This window comes from Orbicella faveolata, unplaced genomic scaffold (assembly GCF_042242905.1).
Source record: "Orbicella faveolata isolate gen_17 unplaced genomic scaffold, um_ofav_v1 contig_34, whole genome shotgun sequence".
In the NCBI taxonomy this organism is placed as follows: domain Eukaryota; kingdom Metazoa; phylum Cnidaria; class Anthozoa; order Scleractinia; family Merulinidae; genus Orbicella; species Orbicella faveolata.
Genome location: NW_028301563.1, coordinates 30,532,541 through 30,552,593, shown reverse-complemented (window position 1 = coordinate 30,552,593; position 20,053 = coordinate 30,532,541). Strand labels below are relative to the sequence as shown.

Below are 20,053 nucleotides of genomic sequence, written 5' to 3'. Positions count from 1 at the left end.
TATCACCAGAAATTGTTTCAAAATAACGAATCGTTTGCTTTTCTTCCGGGTTTTCTTGCAGTAATCGGTTTCGTTACGCTTGGGTCAAAGGTCACGTTTTCAGGAAGAAGTGCTACATTTAGTTCGCTATCTCAGCGCTCGCGACTTTATTTACCCAAAAATTTTATTTCACTGATCTGAAGAAGAAACAATGCTCTTTCAGACCAAACTAGTCATTTTGGGAAAAGCCGTGTACCAGAGCGCCTTTTTAGCATTTGAAAACTAGGCCAAAATTAGACCTCTTGTAAAGCTGTCTTGGGTCGTTAATTGACAAAATTCATCAAATATTTTAGTTCTAACCAAATCACGATCTATTTAACTCTAAATAGACAAGAAAGGAAGTACAAATACGACGTGCAATCAGTTTGTAATGAAAATTTTTACTTTTGAGTTTACGAGCCTCTGAATATGCCGCTCAGTTTCGATCGATTTTGGCCGATTTGGGGCATCGAAACGAAACAATTGCGCAAAAAAATAATTTTTGATTTATCGAACTTAAAACAAAATTTTTTTTTACTAGTGCCCGGAGGGCTTCATTCCGGGCGAGTTTGAAGAAATTCGATTTTTTCGCTATTTCCATGTCTAGTTGATATTTAGGCGAAGCTGCTCTTAAGGAATAATGTTTCATGAAAAGCAAGCTAGGGTCCTCATGTTTTGTTCTTCCACTAAATATTTTACATTCGCAGTTTCCCTTCCCCTCTTAAGAACCCTTAGAGGTATATAAGGATGACCGAGCATTATTCAACAATTTGGCAAAACGTTGAAGAAGGGTACTGTAAGATGGACAACGTCCACCTATAAGCAATCATGCCCTACACGTTTTGAAGCCACCATGAGAAATAGGCCTACTGTGCGCTTTCAATGTCTGTGATATTTAGCTACCACATTGCTCACTTTCCAAAGGGAATTTCCAAGATGCACTCGAGGATCTATACCACTTAGAGGAAATAACAGGTACATCAAAGTTCTTTCTGTTTGTTCTTTTGTGTTTATAAATCCTTATTCGTTTCCAAATTTTTGGGTTTTCTTTATATACATTGCATGTACATACCAAAGAAGCGGGCCGCTTTGTGACTCAAAAATCAATGCAGTCGTTTTCAAAATACACTTGTCTTCGAAGATTGAAAACAATTCAGCCACTATTATGATCAATCATTTTTACTAGAAATACAAATCTTAAGAACAGATTGAAGATATCATTTTTAAGAGTAAGAGTCATGATACATCTTGAACACAAACGACTAACACACACTTTCATAATTGCGTCATCAGATAAAAATCCCAGTGTTTTACAAGAATTTGGTTTTGACCATGACACGTTGAGAGGTGAGAAAATATGGCACTAAAAAATGCTGCATGAAACTATTTTTAAGTATTTGCAATTTTGGAGCTAAGTTTATTGCAGAATTTATAATTTTTTCTATTTATTCCCATTCGCAACGACCGGAATTTTTTCGCTAACAAATTTATTTATACTATAGTTCACTTAAGTAAAAACTAAACAATTTGAGCCTGTTCCATTATTTACGTCTATGGCATTAAACCATTTCTATTGCTTAATAATTGAGTGTCGAAAGTTGCATCCCGAATTGCTTTGATTTTGCTTTGCTATGTTCTTCAATTGGTTTGAAAAACATTGGCTACAAGCTCATCTATTCAGAAACAAGACCAAAGTCAATCACAGCCTGGTCATGTGTGTTTTCCCGCGCTTGTCAGCGTTTTCTGGTATTTCGCATCGCCTTCTTATTGCTTTATTGTCTTAAAACGTTGTTAACGTTTGTTGTGACCACTTTAGTTTGGTTTAGCGACAACACTTACATAAGCTCAAAAAGTTACTTCTCAATGCATGCTTTCATTCTCTCAGCAAGAGCACAACTCCTCAAAGGAGAAGCCGAGCACGGTAAAAATGACTTTAGGAAAGCGTTAAGTTGCTACACTGAAGGGATTGAATTAAAGTGCAAAGATGACACACTGAACGCCAAGCTTTACTACAAAAGGGCGCAGTTGCATCATTATCATCTGGGTTAGTTTACATGATTGTTTGATTTCTGTTCTATTTTACTGAGTTCAAATATGTAAGTTCAAAATGTAAAAAATATCCGTATATCGTCCATTTTAATTGCTATACATTTCTTCAATTTCTATTGCTGTAAATTTGCTAATACATCATTTAATAATTTCGTTGTTCCCATCACCTGCCTCCTTGAATATATATAAATACTGTAATAAGAAATTAGATTTTCATCACACCTTTCGACTGAAGAGGCGATAGTAAAATATTTCACACCTCGCCTTTCATGGAAATAAATTGTTCGTTATTAATAAGAGCTGCAGTGGCTTTAAGAGCAGCTTCGCCTAAATATCAACTAGACATGGAAATAGCGAAAAAATCGAATTTCTTCAAACTCGCCCAGAATGAAGCCCTACGGCACTAGTTACAAAAATATTGTTTTAAGTTCGATAAATCAAAAATTATTTTTCTACGCAATTTTTTCGTTTCGATGCCCCAAATCGGCCAAAGTCGATCGAAACTGAGCGGTATATTCAGAGGCTCGTAAACTCAAAAGTAAAAATTTTCATTACAAACTGATTGCACGTCGTATTTGTACTTCCTTTCTTGTCTATTTAGAGCTAAATAAATCGCGATTTGATCAGAACTTAAACATTTTAAATATTGTGTCAAAATGCGCCCTTTAGCTCCTTCTTTGACCCTGTAAGATTTCATATCTGGAAATAGTTTTTTGAAATCATGGTTTCGGAGAGATATCACCAGAAATTGTTTCAAAATAACGAATCGTTTGCTTTTCTTCCGGGTTTTCTTGCAGTAATCGGTTTCGTTACGCTTGGGTCAAAGGTCACGTTTTCAGGAAGAAGTGCTACATTTAGTTCGCTATCTCAGCGCTCGCGACTTTATTTACCCAAAAATTTTATTTCACTGATCTGAAGAAGAAACAATGCTCTTTCAGACCAAACTAGTCATTTTGGGAAAAGCCGTGTACCAGAGCGCCTTTTTAGCATTTGAAAACTAGGCCAAAATTAGACCTCTTGTAAAGCTGTCTTGGGTCGTTAATTGACAAAATTCATCAAATATTTTAGTTCTAACCAAATCACGATCTATTTAACTCTAAATAGACAAGAAAGGAAGTACAAATACGACGTGCAATCAGTTTGTAATGAAAATTTTTACTTTTGAGTTTACGAGCCTCTGAATATGCCGCTCAGTTTCGATCGATTTTGGCCGATTTGGGGCATCGAAACGAAACAATTGCGCAAAAAAATAATTTTTGATTTATCGAACTTAAAACAAAATTTTTTTTTACTAGTGCCCGGAGGGCTTCATTCCGGGCGAGTTTGAAGAAATTCGATTTTTTCGCTATTTCCATGTCTAGTTGATATTTAGGCGAAGCTGCTCTTAAGGAATAATGTTTCATGAAAAGCAAGCTAGGGTCCTCATGTTTTGTTCTTCCACTAAATATTTTACATTCGCAGTTTCCCTTCCCCTCTTAAGAACCCTTAGAGGTATATAAGGATGACCGAGCATTATTCAACAATTTGGCAAAACGTTGAAGAAGGGTACTGTAAGATGGACAACGTCCACCTATAAGCAATCATGCCCTACACGTTTTGAAGCCACCATGAGAAATAGGCCTACTGTGCGCTTTCAATGTCTGTGATATTTAGCTACCACATTGCTCACTTTCCAAAGGGAATTTCCAAGATGCACTCGAGGATCTATACCACTTAGAGGAAATAACAGGTACATCAAAGTTCTTTCTGTTTGTTCTTTTGTGTTTATAAATCCTTATTCGTTTCCAAATTTTTGGGTTTTCTTTATATACATTGCATGTACATACCAAAGAAGCGGGCCGCTTTGTGACTCAAAAATCAATGCAGTCGTTTTCAAAATACACTTGTCTTCGAAGATTGAAAACAATTCAGCCACTATTATGATCAATCATTTTTACTAGAAATACAAATCTTAAGAACAGATTGAAGATATCATTTTTAAGAGTAAGAGTCATGATACATCTTGAACACAAACGACTAACACACACTTTCATAATTGCGTCATCAGATAAAAATCCCAGTGTTTTACAAGAATTTGGTTTTGACCATGACACGTTGAGAGGTGAGAAAATATGGCACTAAAAAATGCTGCATGAAACTATTTTTAAGTATTTGCAATTTTGGAGCTAAGTTTATTGCAGAATTTATAATTTTTTCTATTTATTCCCATTCGCAACGACCGGAATTTTTTCGCTAACAAATTTATTTATACTATAGTTCACTTAAGTAAAAACTAAACAATTTGAGCCTGTTCCATTATTTACGTCTATGGCATTAAACCATTTCTATTGCTTAATAATTGAGTGTCGAAAGTTGCATCCCGAATTGCTTTGATTTTGCTTTGCTATGTTCTTCAATTGGTTTGAAAAACATTGGCTACAAGCTCATCTATTCAGAAACAAGACCAAAGTCAATCACAGCCTGGTCATGTGTGTTTTCCCGCGCTTGTCAGCGTTTTCTGGTATTTCGCATCGCCTTCTTATTGCTTTATTGTCTTAAAACGTTGTTAACGTTTGTTGTGACCACTTTAGTTTGGTTTAGCGACAACACTTACATAAGCTCAAAAAGTTACTTCTCAATGCATGCTTTCATTCTCTCAGCAAGAGCACAACTCCTCAAAGGAGAAGCCGAGCACGGTAAAAATGACTTTAGGAAAGCGTTAAGTTGCTACACTGAAGGGATTGAATTAAAGTGCAAAGATGACACACTGAACGCCAAGCTTTACTACAAAAGGGCGCAGTTGCATCATTATCATCTGGGTTAGTTTACATGATTGTTTGATTTCTGTTCTATTTTACTGAGTTCAAATATGTAAGTTCAAAATGTAAAAAATATCCGTATATCGTCCATTTTAATTGCTATACATTTCTTCAATTTCTATTGCTGTAAATTTGCTAATACATCATTTAATAATTTCGTTGTTCCCATCACCTGCCTCCTTGAATATATATAAATACTGTAATAAGAAATTAGATTTTCATCACACCTTTCGACTGAAGAGGCGATAGTAAAATATTTCACACCTCGCCTTTCATGGAAATAAATTGTTCGTTATTAATAAGAGCTGCAGTGGCTTTAAGAGCAGCTTCGCCTAAATATCAACTAGACATGGAAATAGCGAAAAAATCGAATTTCTTCAAACTCGCCCAGAATGAAGCCCTACGGCACTAGTTACAAAAATATTGTTTTAAGTTCGATAAATCAAAAATTATTTTTCTACGCAATTTTTTCGTTTCGATGCCCCAAATCGGCCAAAGTCGATCGAAACTGAGCGGTATATTCAGAGGCTCGTAAACTCAAAAGTAAAAATTTTCATTACAAACTGATTGCACGTCGTATTTGTACTTCCTTTCTTGTCTATTTAGAGCTAAATAAATCGCGATTTGATCAGAACTTAAACATTTTAAATATTGTGTCAAAATGCGCCCTTTAGCTCCTTCTTTGACCCTGTAAGATTTCATATCTGGAAATAGTTTTTTGAAATCATGGTTTCGGAGAGATATCACCAGAAATTGTTTCAAAATAACGAATCGTTTGCTTTTCTTCCGGGTTTTCTTGCAGTAATCGGTTTCGTTACGCTTGGGTCAAAGGTCACGTTTTCAGGAAGAAGTGCTACATTTAGTTCGCTATCTCAGCGCTCGCGACTTTATTTACCCAAAAATTTTATTTCACTGATCTGAAGAAGAAACAATGCTCTTTCAGACCAAACTAGTCATTTTGGGAAAAGCCGTGTACCAGAGCGCCTTTTTAGCATTTGAAAACTAGGCCAAAATTAGACCTCTTGTAAAGCTGTCTTGGGTCGTTAATTGACAAAATTCATCAAATATTTTAGTTCTAACCAAATCACGATCTATTTAACTCTAAATAGACAAGAAAGGAAGTACAAATACGACGTGCAATCAGTTTGTAATGAAAATTTTTACTTTTGAGTTTACGAGCCTCTGAATATGCCGCTCAGTTTCGATCGATTTTGGCCGATTTGGGGCATCGAAACGAAACAATTGCGCAAAAAAATAATTTTTGATTTATCGAACTTAAAACAAAATTTTTTTTTACTAGTGCCCGGAGGGCTTCATTCCGGGCGAGTTTGAAGAAATTCGATTTTTTCGCTATTTCCATGTCTAGTTGATATTTAGGCGAAGCTGCTCTTAAGGAATAATGTTTCATGAAAAGCAAGCTAGGGTCCTCATGTTTTGTTCTTCCACTAAATATTTTACATTCGCAGTTTCCCTTCCCCTCTTAAGAACCCTTAGAGGTATATAAGGATGACCGAGCATTATTCAACAATTTGGCAAAACGTTGAAGAAGGGTACTGTAAGATGGACAACGTCCACCTATAAGCAATCATGCCCTACACGTTTTGAAGCCACCATGAGAAATAGGCCTACTGTGCGCTTTCAATGTCTGTGATATTTAGCTACCACATTGCTCACTTTCCAAAGGGAATTTCCAAGATGCACTCGAGGATCTATACCACTTAGAGGAAATAACAGGTACATCAAAGTTCTTTCTGTTTGTTCTTTTGTGTTTATAAATCCTTATTCGTTTCCAAATTTTTGGGTTTTCTTTATATACATTGCATGTACATACCAAAGAAGCGGGCCGCTTTGTGACTCAAAAATCAATGCAGTCGTTTTCAAAATACACTTGTCTTCGAAGATTGAAAACAATTCAGCCACTATTATGATCAATCATTTTTACTAGAAATACAAATCTTAAGAACAGATTGAAGATATCATTTTTAAGAGTAAGAGTCATGATACATCTTGAACACAAACGACTAACACACACTTTCATAATTGCGTCATCAGATAAAAATCCCAGTGTTTTACAAGAATTTGGTTTTGACCATGACACGTTGAGAGGTGAGAAAATATGGCAATCAAAAATGCTGCATGAAACTATTTTTAAGTAATTGCAATTTTGGAGCTAAGTTTATTGCAGAATTTATAATTTTTTCTATTTATTCCCATTCGCAACGACCGGAACTTTTTCGCTAACAAATTTATTTATACTATAGTTCACTTAAGTAAAAACTAAACAATTTGAGCCTGTTCCATTATTTACGTCTATGGCATTAAACCACTTCTTCCTTTACAATTGAGTGTCGAAAGTTGCATCCAGAATTGCTTTGATTTTGCTTTGCTATGTTCTTCAACTGGTTTGAAAAACATTCGCCACAAGCTCATCTAATCAGAAACAAAACCAATTTAGCCAATCACAGCCTGGTCATTTGCGTTTTCCCGTGCTTTTCAGCGTTTTCTGGTATTTCGCATCGCATTCTCATTGCTATATTGTATTAAAACGTTGTTAACGTTTGTGTTAACCACTTTAGTTTGGTTTAACGACAGTCCACACGTAAATAATCTCAAAAAAATTACTTTTCATTTCGTGTTTTGATTCTCTCAGCAAGAGCACAGCTCCTCGAAGGAGAAGTCGAGCACGTTAAAAATGCCTTTACAAAAACGTTAAGCTGCTACACTGAAGGGATTGAATTAAAATGCAAAGATGACAAATTGAACGCCAAGCTTTACCTCCGTAGGGCGCACTCGCATGTTCATCTGGGTGAGTTTACATGATTGTTTGTTTTCTGTTTTAGTTTAGTGAGTTAAAATATCTAAGTTCAAAATGTAAAAAATATCTATATATTGTCCATTTTAATGGCCATACATTTCTTCAATTTCTATTTCTGTAAATTTAGTAATTCATTATTTGATAATTTCGTTGTTCCCATCACCTGTGTGCTTGATTAAATATCATTATCATTCGATGCATTTTTACTTCCTTTCCGTTAGCTGAGAGCCCACCAGGTCACCTGCAAAAAACTGCCAACAAATAATGGTCTTCTTGTGCGTAGTACTGCCTAAACGTGTTTTGTTGCAAATGATATTCTGCCCATGCGTAATTGAAACAACGTTCTAGAGTGAAAAATGGCAGATCGCTTCTCTGAGCTGTCAGGGAGGATTAAAATATGAAAACAAACTTGGTGAGGGAATGATAAAACAATAATTTATTGAACTCAGTTATCGCAATTGATCTGCAAGACACTGACAAATCATGATATTTTTCTCAAAATCGTCCAATAATTGTTAAATATTGTAATGAGAAACACCAATCTCACGTCTTTCTTTCATGAAAATAATATTGTTCGTTATTGATGAGAGGTGCAGTGGACTTATGTTATATAGTGTATCAGATGCTAGATGGAGAGCTTTCATGGAGAGCAAATACGGATCCCCATGTTGTATTCTTTAACGAGATATTTTGCTCTCTCAGTGCCTCTCCCCTCCTAAGAATCCATTGGGTATTAAAAGGGTAACAGAAATTATTCAGGCAATTTAACAAAAAACTGAAGCAGTTGGCTTTTGCTGGACAACCTTCCAATCCGTAAGGCACCCATAAACCATCATGCTTCATGCTTTTGTAAGCCACCATACAAGTGATATTTCCTCTTCCAACAGTGGTCTCCTCCAAGGTTCTGTCTTAGAACTCTTGTCGTTCGATATTTTCATCAATGGCTTACTTTTCTTCATGCAAGAGGCTCAGCTGGCAAATTACGCTTACGATAATAAACTCTGATTCTGCTGTTGTTGGAAATGCTCTCAACGAGGAATATGCGATGATGTGCGATAGGTTGCGAAATAATAGGATGATACTGTACCCTGAAAAATGGAAGGCTCTGGCTCTGTCCCGGTTCTGTCGCGTGAGTCCAGTATCAAGCTGTCCTTGTTTACTGAAGGACCAAAAATATACCGCAAGGAAGTTATTCACATCAATTCACAAGATTCAAGTACATAAACGTAATATTACTCGCTTTGGATTAAAATCAGTAACATGCTCAGCGGTCGTTACTTGGAACAACGTTTCTGACACCATAAGATACAATTTTATCCTCTGACAAAACTGTCCGCAACCTTAGGTTTTAGTTTATAAGTTTTAGATATATATATAAGCGAGGGAAATGTTGAAAATACAAGCCGCAGGCGAGTGTTTTCCACATTTCTCGAGTGTTCTCAAATAACCGGAGTGTTTTATCACAGTGAAAAAAACGGCTTAGGCTTCTTCATTTGCTTTATGATATATACTTTCCACGCGCAAAACAATAAAACACGCTTTTCCTATGTTTTATACTCTGATAAAACATGGGTTTTTGACCAATCAGAGCGCGCGAAGGGGTCCTATCTATGTTATAAATATATTTATAATAAAGTTTCCATATAACGCGCGCTCAGATTGGCTGAAACAGCGTGCTTTATCAGAGAACAGAGCACGGGTTGATGGTGTCACGCCATCGACCCATCTGTAAAAATGGCCGACCTATTCCCAGACTTCTCCCTCAGGGTTATTTTTGACCCGGACGTCTTGTATGACCTGGAAAACGAATATGAGAACGAGCTCTTAGCTTCAATTGACATGGAAAATGCTGTTCGTAACAACACAAGTAACTCGGTGAAAGTGAAATTTTGGAACAAGTTAGCGATGAAAACACCGAGCCGCAGCCGGCAAGTAGCAACAAAAAAACAACAACTGACCAAAGGTTTGTAAACATGTCAAGCGCTGAAATCGACGAAGTCATAACGAGAGCAGAGACGAAAAACACCAAAGACAACACAAAGTGGGCTATCCGAGTTTCTGAAGGTGAGTTTCATGCTGTAAAAATTGTTACAAGCTCAAACACGGCTAATAACACCCGTACGATACATTTTCGTGTTGACAAATTTATAAAGAAAACCGAGAAGTTAGTGAGCTAGCGAATACACACACAAATGTAGCAACTTAACACTTTCCTCAAAACTATACAATCTTTCTTTTTTTCTGATGTTTCAAAAACAGCTTGTTGCCGCGACAGAAAAATTGCCAAGCGTCTTCACGAAATGACCAACAACGAGCTAGATAACTACCTTCGTCATTTCTACGCCGAAGCTCGCACAAAAGATGGTGCACTTTACTCAAGGTCATCCCTCCTTGGAATTCGCAACGCTATAGAAAGATACCTCAACAATCCTCCACTCAACCGAGGAATTTCTGTTTCAAAAGGAGTCGAATTTCAAGCTTCAAATAAGCTGCTTCAGAGTCAGATAAAATTAAACAAGCGCGAAAACAAAGAAAACGTCAAGCACAAACCTCCCATTCCAGAAGCAGACCTCCAGAAATTAAAATCCTCCAGTGCAATTCGGGGAGACAATCCTTGGGGCCTTCTGCGGAATGTCTGGTTTCACATCAACCTGTACTGGTGTCGTCGCGGACGCGAAGGTCAGCGAGAACTTACAAAACAAAGCTTCCGGTTCTTGAAGGACGACACCGGGCGCGAATACGTCTCGATGACCCACGACGAGGCCACTAACAACCACCCTGGGGGAATCGACGACGTTGCCAGTGTAGAGAAGGAGGCCAGAATATACTCGACATCAAATGACCAGCTCTTTGACGGCCTCAACTGCCTAAAGATGTACCTCCAGAAAACAAATCCTCGCTGCGAAGCTTTCTTGCAGTACCCGAAACGGGCTGCTACTCAATAAGATCAAGTGTGGTACGACAACAAACCTCTGGGGGTCAACAAACTGGGAGGGATGGTGAAAGATCTTTCCAAACTGGCATCTCTGTCCAAAATTTACACCAATCATAGTGTCAGGGCGACTGTAATAACCCTGTGGTCAGACGCGCAAGTTCCATCGCGAAACATCGTGGCGATCTCGGGACATCGCAGTGAAGCCAGCCTCAGAAATTACAATGCCCGCCCTTCGAGTGACCAACTCAGAGCTTGTTCCGATATCCTTTCCGGTGCGTTGAATGGAAGGCCACAGGAGTCTCAACACCCGCGTTTTCCTGATGTTGTCACCTCGAGCAATCTTTTTCCCATGAATCCGACTCCGACTGTTGTTCATTCACGAAACACAGCGCAGCAGATTGTCAAGTACCAGCCACAAGCCTTGAGCAGCCTGTTTTCTAATTGTCAAGTTAACAACGTACAGGTTTTCATGACCCAGAATTCGGGTGTTAGAATCTTTATTATAGTTATAACTTGTGATTACGTCTAATTTTTCTAATTTTTCTTTTCTTCCTTTTTTATGAACTTAACTTGAATATTATTTATTTCGCGGCACCTTAGCATACATTATTGGCTTTATTGCTTGAGGCCTAATCAGCCTCATCAACCCGAGAATAAATAAAGTTATGTATGTATCTGACCGTGTTCGCAAAAACATGCCTGCAAAAAAACTCAAGACCGACCAGGGACTCTAAAGGGCTTGACCAACCACCTTGCTAGGAGATTGGCCCGCCGCGCATCCAAGTTGCATCTCCAGCGGGGCCCCCTGTCAACACAGAACCCTCAAACAACAACAAACAACAGTAAACAACAACAATTAAGGAAAGTTCCCAACCACACAGTCAAAATTAACGTTATTTTGCACTAGAAACTCAAGTCTAGCTAAGTGTAGGTGTCACTAACCTTTCCCTTGCTTTTGACGGCTGACCGCCAGCAAACCATTAGCAGATAGGCCGGTGTCTGGGTCATGTTATGTTTGCAATATGTATGTACCATAATTAAACATTTTACTTATTTTACTTATTTTAGACCCTCGGTGCGCTTTAAATGCTTGTGATTTTTACTGATTATATTATTCACTTTCTTAAGGTAATACTCACAAAGCACTCGAGGATCTAAACCGGGCAAAAGAAATCTGTCAGGCTACTGACACTGGTAAATTTAACTTCTGTCTGACGGTTGTCTATTTTGTATATATCTCCTTACTTTTTCTCAAATTAACAAATTGACGTCAGTTTTTTATGCGTCTGTCCTCTTATTGATGATAAATTGCGTCATAACATTGTCAAAGTGGCTGTGGAACCACGAGCCGTAGGCGAGTGGTTCCGCAGTAAACTTTGACAATGTTATGACGACATTTATCATCAATAAGAGGACAGACGCATAAAAAACTGAGGTAAATTTTTTTTTTACAATAATAAGACCCCAAAATGGTCAAATGCCGGCAATAAATGAGGGGAAAAGACGCCGTAAACTTGCCGTAAACAAACATAAGTTAATTTTATTCAAAATGACGCGCCAATTGTCAATAGCTTTTCTCGCTTTTTGATTGGCTACTTAAAATAGTCCATAAAATCTCATTGGTTAAAAAGTTGACCGTTTGACAGCTGAAAGTTGAACTTGAAAGCTTGCATAAATTAAAATTTTATCCGTCTGTACTCGTATTGATGATAAAAATGAGCCAATCAGCGCGCGAGAAATTAGACAGTTATTGTAAAATATTTTTTTGTGTGTTTGTTTACACGGAATATATTTATCTAACAAGCCTCCTCAACAAGGACTTGGCAACTTTCTCGGTAACTCATTATTTTCGAGACACAGTGGTCTCTTTGAGGACTGTAAACAAAATAACCCACGGTTGGGATCAACTTTCATTTCGCTAAAACTAGACTGTACATAAATTAAGATTAAGAGTCACGATGTATCCTGAACAGAAAAGGCTAATACAGAGTTTTCTTGCGTCTAGTTGGGAAACCGAGCACTTCACCAGAAATGGATCATTGGAGCGCCCTACTGATAGGTGAGGAAAAATGCTAATATAAAGTAATGCGTTCAATGATATTTTGCAGTTTACGGTTTTCAGTAACCGGATCATAGGGAATCCTTTTTTCCTATTCGGAATAACCCACATTTTCAGACCACTGGCAAAGACTAACGTAAAAAGCAAAATAGTTAGTCCGACATTCTACAGCACAGCGTGCGGAATCGAGGAACACAAAACTAGATACAGATCCTAGCCAATTACTGGAAAATTTCAGCACAGTTACAAAACAGACATTAAGACTCACAAGGTAAACAGAACATTTTCTATTTTCGTTTTTACATTTTCCAGTTTTTGTTTATTATAGTTATAGCTTTATGCTTCTGTTATATTTTCCTTTAGCTGGATTCATTTAACTTCATATTAGTTTGCAGTTTTGCTAAAAACATTTTATTTTTATTGGTTAAATTTTCACAGAATCTTGCGTCGACGATCGTTTTTCAGTCTCTAGGTTTTTCGTTTCTTCTACCATATAGATACTAGCCGGCTTGGTTGTCACAAGAAAATGTAATGATCTTTTCCTCTTACTAAAAATGTTTCCTTACTTATCGGTATGGGTACTCGTCATAAGTCGACACAAGCTTGCAGACCGTTTGACAACACTCACAAGAATCGAACACAACAAAAGTGCTCTAAGAGTAACAAGGCGTCAAATCTTCTTTTTGTCTGTCCTGAGCTTGTTAAGGGTATGTTAAAGGTAACATTTGTCGTTCCCTGTTATTTTATCTCTAAAGAGTCTACTTTTTGTGTACAGAATGTTGTGGTTAATCTTAAATTGAAAAACTGACATTCTGACATCGAGAGTTAGTTTGAAAGGAAGCTCATAAATATGTGAAATTTCATCCACAGAAACACCTGCCTTTTCAAGCTTTCCCACTGAAGTGGACTTCTCAAAAATCTTTTTTGTCAGTATTTGTCTAAGCGTGTTACAGTGTACTTGAAATATTCGGTGTATCAATAATCTCATTTTCGCTGTCGTTAGTTTTATTTTACTCGTAGCTATTCTTGAGTTTCTTTTTCCAACTCAAGGGAATAGCGTCTAATAGCCCTAAATACTGCAAAAAGTGTGTTTTAATGCCGAAGGTATGCTGGAAAACACATTTCCATCCTCAGTTATCACATCTTTTAAGTATTTAACTCAGGCTTCATACCACGATCGATAGAATACTGACTTTCCTGCAATTGAAACAAATTTATTGTTCCAAAAAACCTCATTTCCACCTCATTCTTGCTTAAGGGAGTGTGAGCCACTATCCTCTGCCATGCATTGAGCACTTGTCTGTAAAATAACGGTAAACCAGATAGAAGAGGGAGAGTTTTAAGTGAGAAATTGCAATTGAAAATAAGTTCTCCTCCAACGTCTCTTAGATACTCATGTGGCAGTGATTTCCACATAGCGCATTCAGGAGCGGATAGTCTTTTCACAACTATCAAATCGTTAACAATTCAGTTGTAAAGAGTAATCCGGAATAACTTTGGCTTTGCTTGACTACACTCTGTGATTAGTTTGAAAAAAGGGGCGTCACCCGCTTGACCAATCAGATCCAAAACTAATCGTCACGAGGTTTAAATTTTCCGTACTTTGCACGCTCACGTGATTTCGCCCGTGTTGATATTGGCCATCTGTTGCGTTAACATTTGTTGTGATTGGTCTAGTTTTGATTCACGCGACAGTCATGCCTCAGTTGTAAACAGCTAAACAATATTTAAAAAGTTGCACTAATTACTCATCGATTTGCGTTTTGTTTCCCGCAGAAACAGCACGAGTTTACCGAGAGCTAGGATATGTTGTGGGCCACAAAGGAGAATTCCAAAAAGGGTTAAGTTTCTACACTCAAGGCATTAATGTCAAGTGTAAAGATGACCAACTGAACGCCGTGCTTTACTCACAAAGGTCGTACTCGCATTTTTCTCTCGGTGAGTCGGTTATTTGTTTTCCAGTTTAACTTAATGAGTTAAAATAATTAAGTTTAGAATGCAAATCGTCCATTTTGATAGTTACCTCTGAGAATTTGGTAATTCATCATCTGGTGATTTCTTCATTCCCATCACCTGTCTGCTTGATTATATATAAATACTGTATTGAGAAATTAGTTCTGCATCACACCTTTTAACTGAAGTGGCGTTAACACCAATTTCACGCTTTCTCTTTTATGAAAATAAATTGCTCATTATTGATGAGAGTTGCAGTGGTTTAAAGTAATAGAGTACCGGAGTGCTAGATCGAGAGCCTTCATGGAAAGCACGCCAGGGTCGTCATGTTGCATTCTTCTACTAAATATTTGACATTCACAGTACCCCTTCCCTTCCCCTCTTAAGAACCCTTAGGGGTATATAATGATTACCGAGTATTATTCAGGCAATTTGACAAACGGCTGAAGAGGGGTACCCCAAGATGGACAACCTTCCCATTTGGTTCCATCTAATAAATCATGCTGTACACTTTCTGAAGCCATCATACTTTATCGTTTTCCTTTTCCCAGGCGAAATAGGCCTCTGTGTGCTTTTAGTGATTATGATTTTTAGCGACTATCTTACTCACTTTCTGTAGGGAATTTTCAAGATGCATTCCAGGATCTAAACCGTGTAGCTGAAATCGCGGGTAAATCAAAGTTCTTTCTGACCGTCTTTTGGTGTATATATCTCCTTGGTCGTTTCTCAAGTTTTCGTCTTTTCTTTGCATACGCAGAATACATACTGCATACTGAAGAAGCAAGTCGCTTTGCAACTTTAAAAACAATACTATAGTCACTTTCAAGATACTCTTGTCGTTTGGAAGAATGAAAACAATTAAGCCTCATTGATGATCAAAATTTTTTTAAGGAGGAATAAAAAATCTTAAAAAGAGTTGCAGATAAATTAAGATTAAGAGTCAAGATAATCTTGAACAGCAAATACTAATAGAGATTTTTGTTGCATCATTAGTTACGAATCCGAGCGTTTTACGAGAAATTGGTTTTGATCATGATACATTGAGAGGTGAGAAAATTTACCAATATAAATCTTTAATCTTTAATCTCTAATCTATCAACTTTATTGGTCACAAAATTACAATATAATTAAAGAAGAAAGGACCAATAGGAATTGCGCGAACGGGAAAATAAAGTTACCCATGCGAGGCGCAACCCTAAAAGCTAGTAAGAATGGTGATAGAAAATCTTAAATTTGATAAGAAAATTACAATAAAATCTAATAATTACTTATAGTTAAAAATTATAGTTAAATCTAATTAATTACAATAGTTAAAAACAAGATGCGGATAATATTAGTCACAGAAAATTAAGAGCGGTGTCAAGGGCAGTTACGGAAGAGGAACCAGGAGCAGGGCATGTCAATATCATAGGTAGTGTCCAGTAAAGTAAAATAAGTGGCGTGCAAAAAATATTTGAATAAACTTGGGCTAGAAAATTTGTCTTGAGGGGCGAGATTACAGATAGTGTTCCAGGGTTTTACAATTCTATTGAAAAAAGAAGTGTAAAGTGTTGCATGAAGTTTTAGATTGCACCTGAGTTAAGGTGGCCGAACACAGTTTTCGTGCGCGCTCTTGCAAATGAGATTCAGCGCGCGCACAAGGATTACAAAAACAAACGTGTCGTCGATACAGCGATCATTTTATTTGCTCAATGCCCGCACTATCTGTGCTATTTTTCTTCATAATTAAACGCAGTGTATTGATGGTTTTAGTCTTTTATTGCAAAGGTAAGTTAGAAAAGATAACGATGAAAAGAACCTAGCAATTCTCAGCTTTTTCTTTGTTACCGAAAGAATCCAGTTAATTGCAGCGCATGCGCAGTTGCTCGAAAAATTGAGACCGATTGCTTTTGTAGAAACTTGCCGATTTCTAACGATCCAGTCATTAGAATTTCAAGAAATTTGGCAAAAAAATAGTTCAGAAACCACGTGAATGATCTATCACAAAAACTCTGAATTTTGACATAGAGAATTTTTAATAATACAGAACATGCAGTGAAAGCGATTTACGGCGAATAACGAAAATCGTCTGTGTCAAAATTTTATTAGACCAGTATTGACAGAAGGGATTTAATGTCAATTCGTAGTGGGCAAATGATGAAAAAAATCTAACAACTGGATTTTTTTAAATAAACAAAAACCATTTTTAAGCCTTGTTTTTAACCAGCTCCGTTGCCATGGCAACATCACACACCCCAGCCAAAATGCGAGAATAAACCCTTCTGTGGTTAACCTTGACTCTTGCAAAAAACGGGCGCCAAAGCATAAATAGTTTAAAAGTAATGGCGAATTAAGCATAGGCACTTGAAAACTGTGTTCGGCCACCTCAATTATGGAATCCGGAAACAGAGTGGGGGTATTTTCCATATCGTCACTGTAGTGAGGATATTGAAGACTTTTCAATTTTTGAACTGGAGAACAGACTTCCGTAAAAACCGAACAACTTGAACCTGTCATTTAGGGAAAAAAACATGGTAACTCACATTAAACTTGTTGTAAACCATATCTAAATAGCATTGTCAGTACATGAATGTGACTAAACGACAAACACGTGCACGACACACGAGTAGCAGTCATTAGCAGCAGTAGTGAATTGCCAATCAAAAACCTTCTCTCAATTTTTAACACAGGCTCAAGGATTTATATGTGTTGCCCAAGCGAAAATATTAACTGGAAGAAGAGTTACGTAAAAACCGCAAAATGTCCATCGACTTTCTTCAGAAAAATATTGTAAAATGGCAAATATCAAATCTATCAGTACGGTACGGCCCTAAACTACACAAGCTAGTAAGAACTAACGATACAATGTTCCGACGTTTCGGCGACCTCATGACGCCACTATTAAGGAATGAATAAATAAGAGCGAGTTCAAAAGAATTAAGACTGTAGATTTACATAAATGAAGTAAGTTAGACAAAGATTTTAGCGCGGATCGAATCTGTTTGTACATTCAAAGTAAACATGAAAACTGGCTTAAAATATGAAGAACCTTATTTTTCTATTTGGGTTGTTTCAAACAACGTGTCAAGTTGAAGACATGTGTTACAAACATGACATCAACAGGAAAAGTTGTCTAGGGGCGTAATTCATTGAACCAAAAATTTCAGAACTGTCTGAGGTTTGAAATTTTTCTTGGTGGCGAATGGATTGCGACGCGTACAGACGGTCTTGTTCCATTCCACTCGTAAAAAGAGTTTTGCGGCTTAGTGGAAATGGCGAATGTTGGATCACTGTTGCTCGTGTTAGAGTAAGATGACGATTTCGACTTTATCAACTGATGATATTGTGCGAGCTGTTTCATGTGTAGAAATTTAACCCGTATAACGACTTAGTTTGAGCAGATTGTCCCCTGATATTTGCCCGCTGAGTTTAAACACCACTTTTGAATGACGAAAAGAACATTCGAAATTCTCTCAGGAATAAACCGCTTGTAACAGTCACAACATACACTTACCTTGCGAAGCAGCTGCCAACCTGTTGTAAGTGCACATGAATGTACGAGTAACACTGATAAATCCGCTGTTAACAATCCACAAAATCTGCACTGATAATTGTTTTCTTCCATGTTGAACATGGAAAGTATACCGCCAGGTACTGGAATTGGAAATGGGTCGGTCAAATGGAATGCTCAATTTTCGATCGGACCGGCCCAACCGAGAAAAGGTCCACCTCGAAAGGTGGATCGCCTTTTCCGAAACTTTTCTGGTTGGCCCGAACTGACCCATTCAGTTTTAGACCGAGATTTCCGGAAGTTTTGGTTGAACGGATCGTTCCCTTGATCTTAAAAAGCTAAAAACTTTTTACTTTCGTCGTGAGAAAATTGTTAACAAAAACTAAACAATCATTTGGCTTGTTTCTACTAAAACTAGTAGGTGGAATTAAGATAAAAAAGGAGAATAAAAAGAGCAAGCAAACTTTGGTAAATTAAAATTCAAGTCAGATAATGAAAACACTAGCTGAATACGAAATTGAATAGTTTTTTCAAGCCTAGACGTAAAAAGTGTTCAATACAAAAGTTAGCTAATTAAACGTCCGTACAAAATGTTTTTGGTCAATCAGTAAAAGAGGGTAGAGAAATTGGAAACATTCCTTTCAGTGAGTTCGACCTTCTTCTGAGCAAAGTTTTCATCCATATCCGGAAGCAAAATGACAGTGATTACAAACTGGCTAACTGAGCGGCTTTCAGCGAAGTGAAATTGTCTGGATTAACCATATAATGAACATTTTTTAACCGAGCTTGGTCGGTCTGTATGGGAGAATCTTGACCTCGGTCATGCGTACAGAATGAACGCAGTACGGTCTGTACTCACGACCTCGGTGAATATTTTTCCATACAGATCTCCCATTCGGTAATAAGAACGAAATAATAAACAACACAATAGCGGGATCAGTGGCTGCTACCAAGGCGTTAACTCAGTGCCACGCTTTTATTTACTTATTTTTCCTTTTTTAAAAAAACATTCATTACGATGAATTATATGCAAGGTAGGTGAAATTTTTGACAGTATCTGGCGTCATCTGTCGTTGTTATGTCTCCAGATCTTTTGTTACTTTATGCAGTTTCTGTCGATCTTGAGTTCCTGGCTCTGATAAATGAAAAAGGAACTTGTGATTTCTACAAAAAGATCGCTTGCTTTCCAAAGACAAGAAAAGAAAACTGTGATTGCACTCTCTTAAGCTCAAAACGTAATGTTTAGAAATTTCATTAATAACTCCCCAATACGCGTTTTGATTCTCACAGTATACACGTTTTGGATCAAAGGACTATTCGAAGAAAAGAAAAACGACTTAAGAAATGCGTTAAGTTGCTACACTGAAGCGATTGAAGTGAAGTGCAAAGATGACGATCGGAAATGGCTGCCTTACTTGAGTAGGTCGCAGATTCATCAGCAACTAGGTAAGTTCAGACGGCATATTCGTTTCCCGTTTTACCTTAGTGAGTTAAAATATGCCGGTAACTTCAGAATGTAAAAAATAGAAATGTCCATTTTGATTGTCATAAATTCTTTTCTTTCTTAGTCCTGAGAATTTGTTCATACACCATTTGATGATTCTAGTTATTTTCATCACCCACCAACGTAATTAAGAATCAATATTGTAAGAAGAAATTAGATGTTTATCACTTCTTTTCATTTTAGTGGCGAGACGTAATCTCATGCCTTTCCATGAGAGCTGCAGCGGCCTAATGTAATAGTGTACCGGGCGCCAAATCGAGAGCTTTCATGGAAAGCAAACCAGGCTCCTATAAATGATGAGTACTTCGACTAGATATTTTACTCTCGCAGTACCCATTCCCTACTAAGAACCCCTAGGGGTATAAAAGGACGACCGTTAATTGTTCAGGCAATTTACAAAAACGCTGATCGAAGAGAGGTATTCTAAGATGG

General features: G+C 37.3%; 1 protein-coding gene across 1 annotated transcript in view; it reads left to right on the top strand.

Moving 5' to 3' along the window:
• LOC110048866 (uncharacterized) overlaps positions 1–12,849 on the top strand; it is a 37,927-nt gene extending 25,078 nt beyond the window's left edge. Inside the window, exons 24-34 of the mRNA XM_089272383.1 lie at positions 943–993; positions 1,312–1,365; positions 1,904–2,062; positions 3,746–3,796; positions 4,115–4,168; positions 4,707–4,865; positions 6,549–6,599; positions 6,918–6,971; positions 7,516–7,671; positions 11,744–11,809; positions 12,621–12,849. Of these exons, the coding sequence (XP_089128509.1) occupies positions 943–993; positions 1,312–1,365; positions 1,904–2,062; positions 3,746–3,796; positions 4,115–4,168; positions 4,707–4,865; positions 6,549–6,599; positions 6,918–6,971; positions 7,516–7,671; positions 11,744–11,809; positions 12,621–12,691 (926 nt within the window). The 3' untranslated portion in view covers positions 12,692–12,849. The remainder of the gene's footprint in view (positions 1–942; positions 994–1,311; positions 1,366–1,903; positions 2,063–3,745; positions 3,797–4,114; positions 4,169–4,706; positions 4,866–6,548; positions 6,600–6,917; positions 6,972–7,515; positions 7,672–11,743; positions 11,810–12,620) is intronic.
• Positions 12,850–20,053: the final 7,204 nt, after the last annotated feature.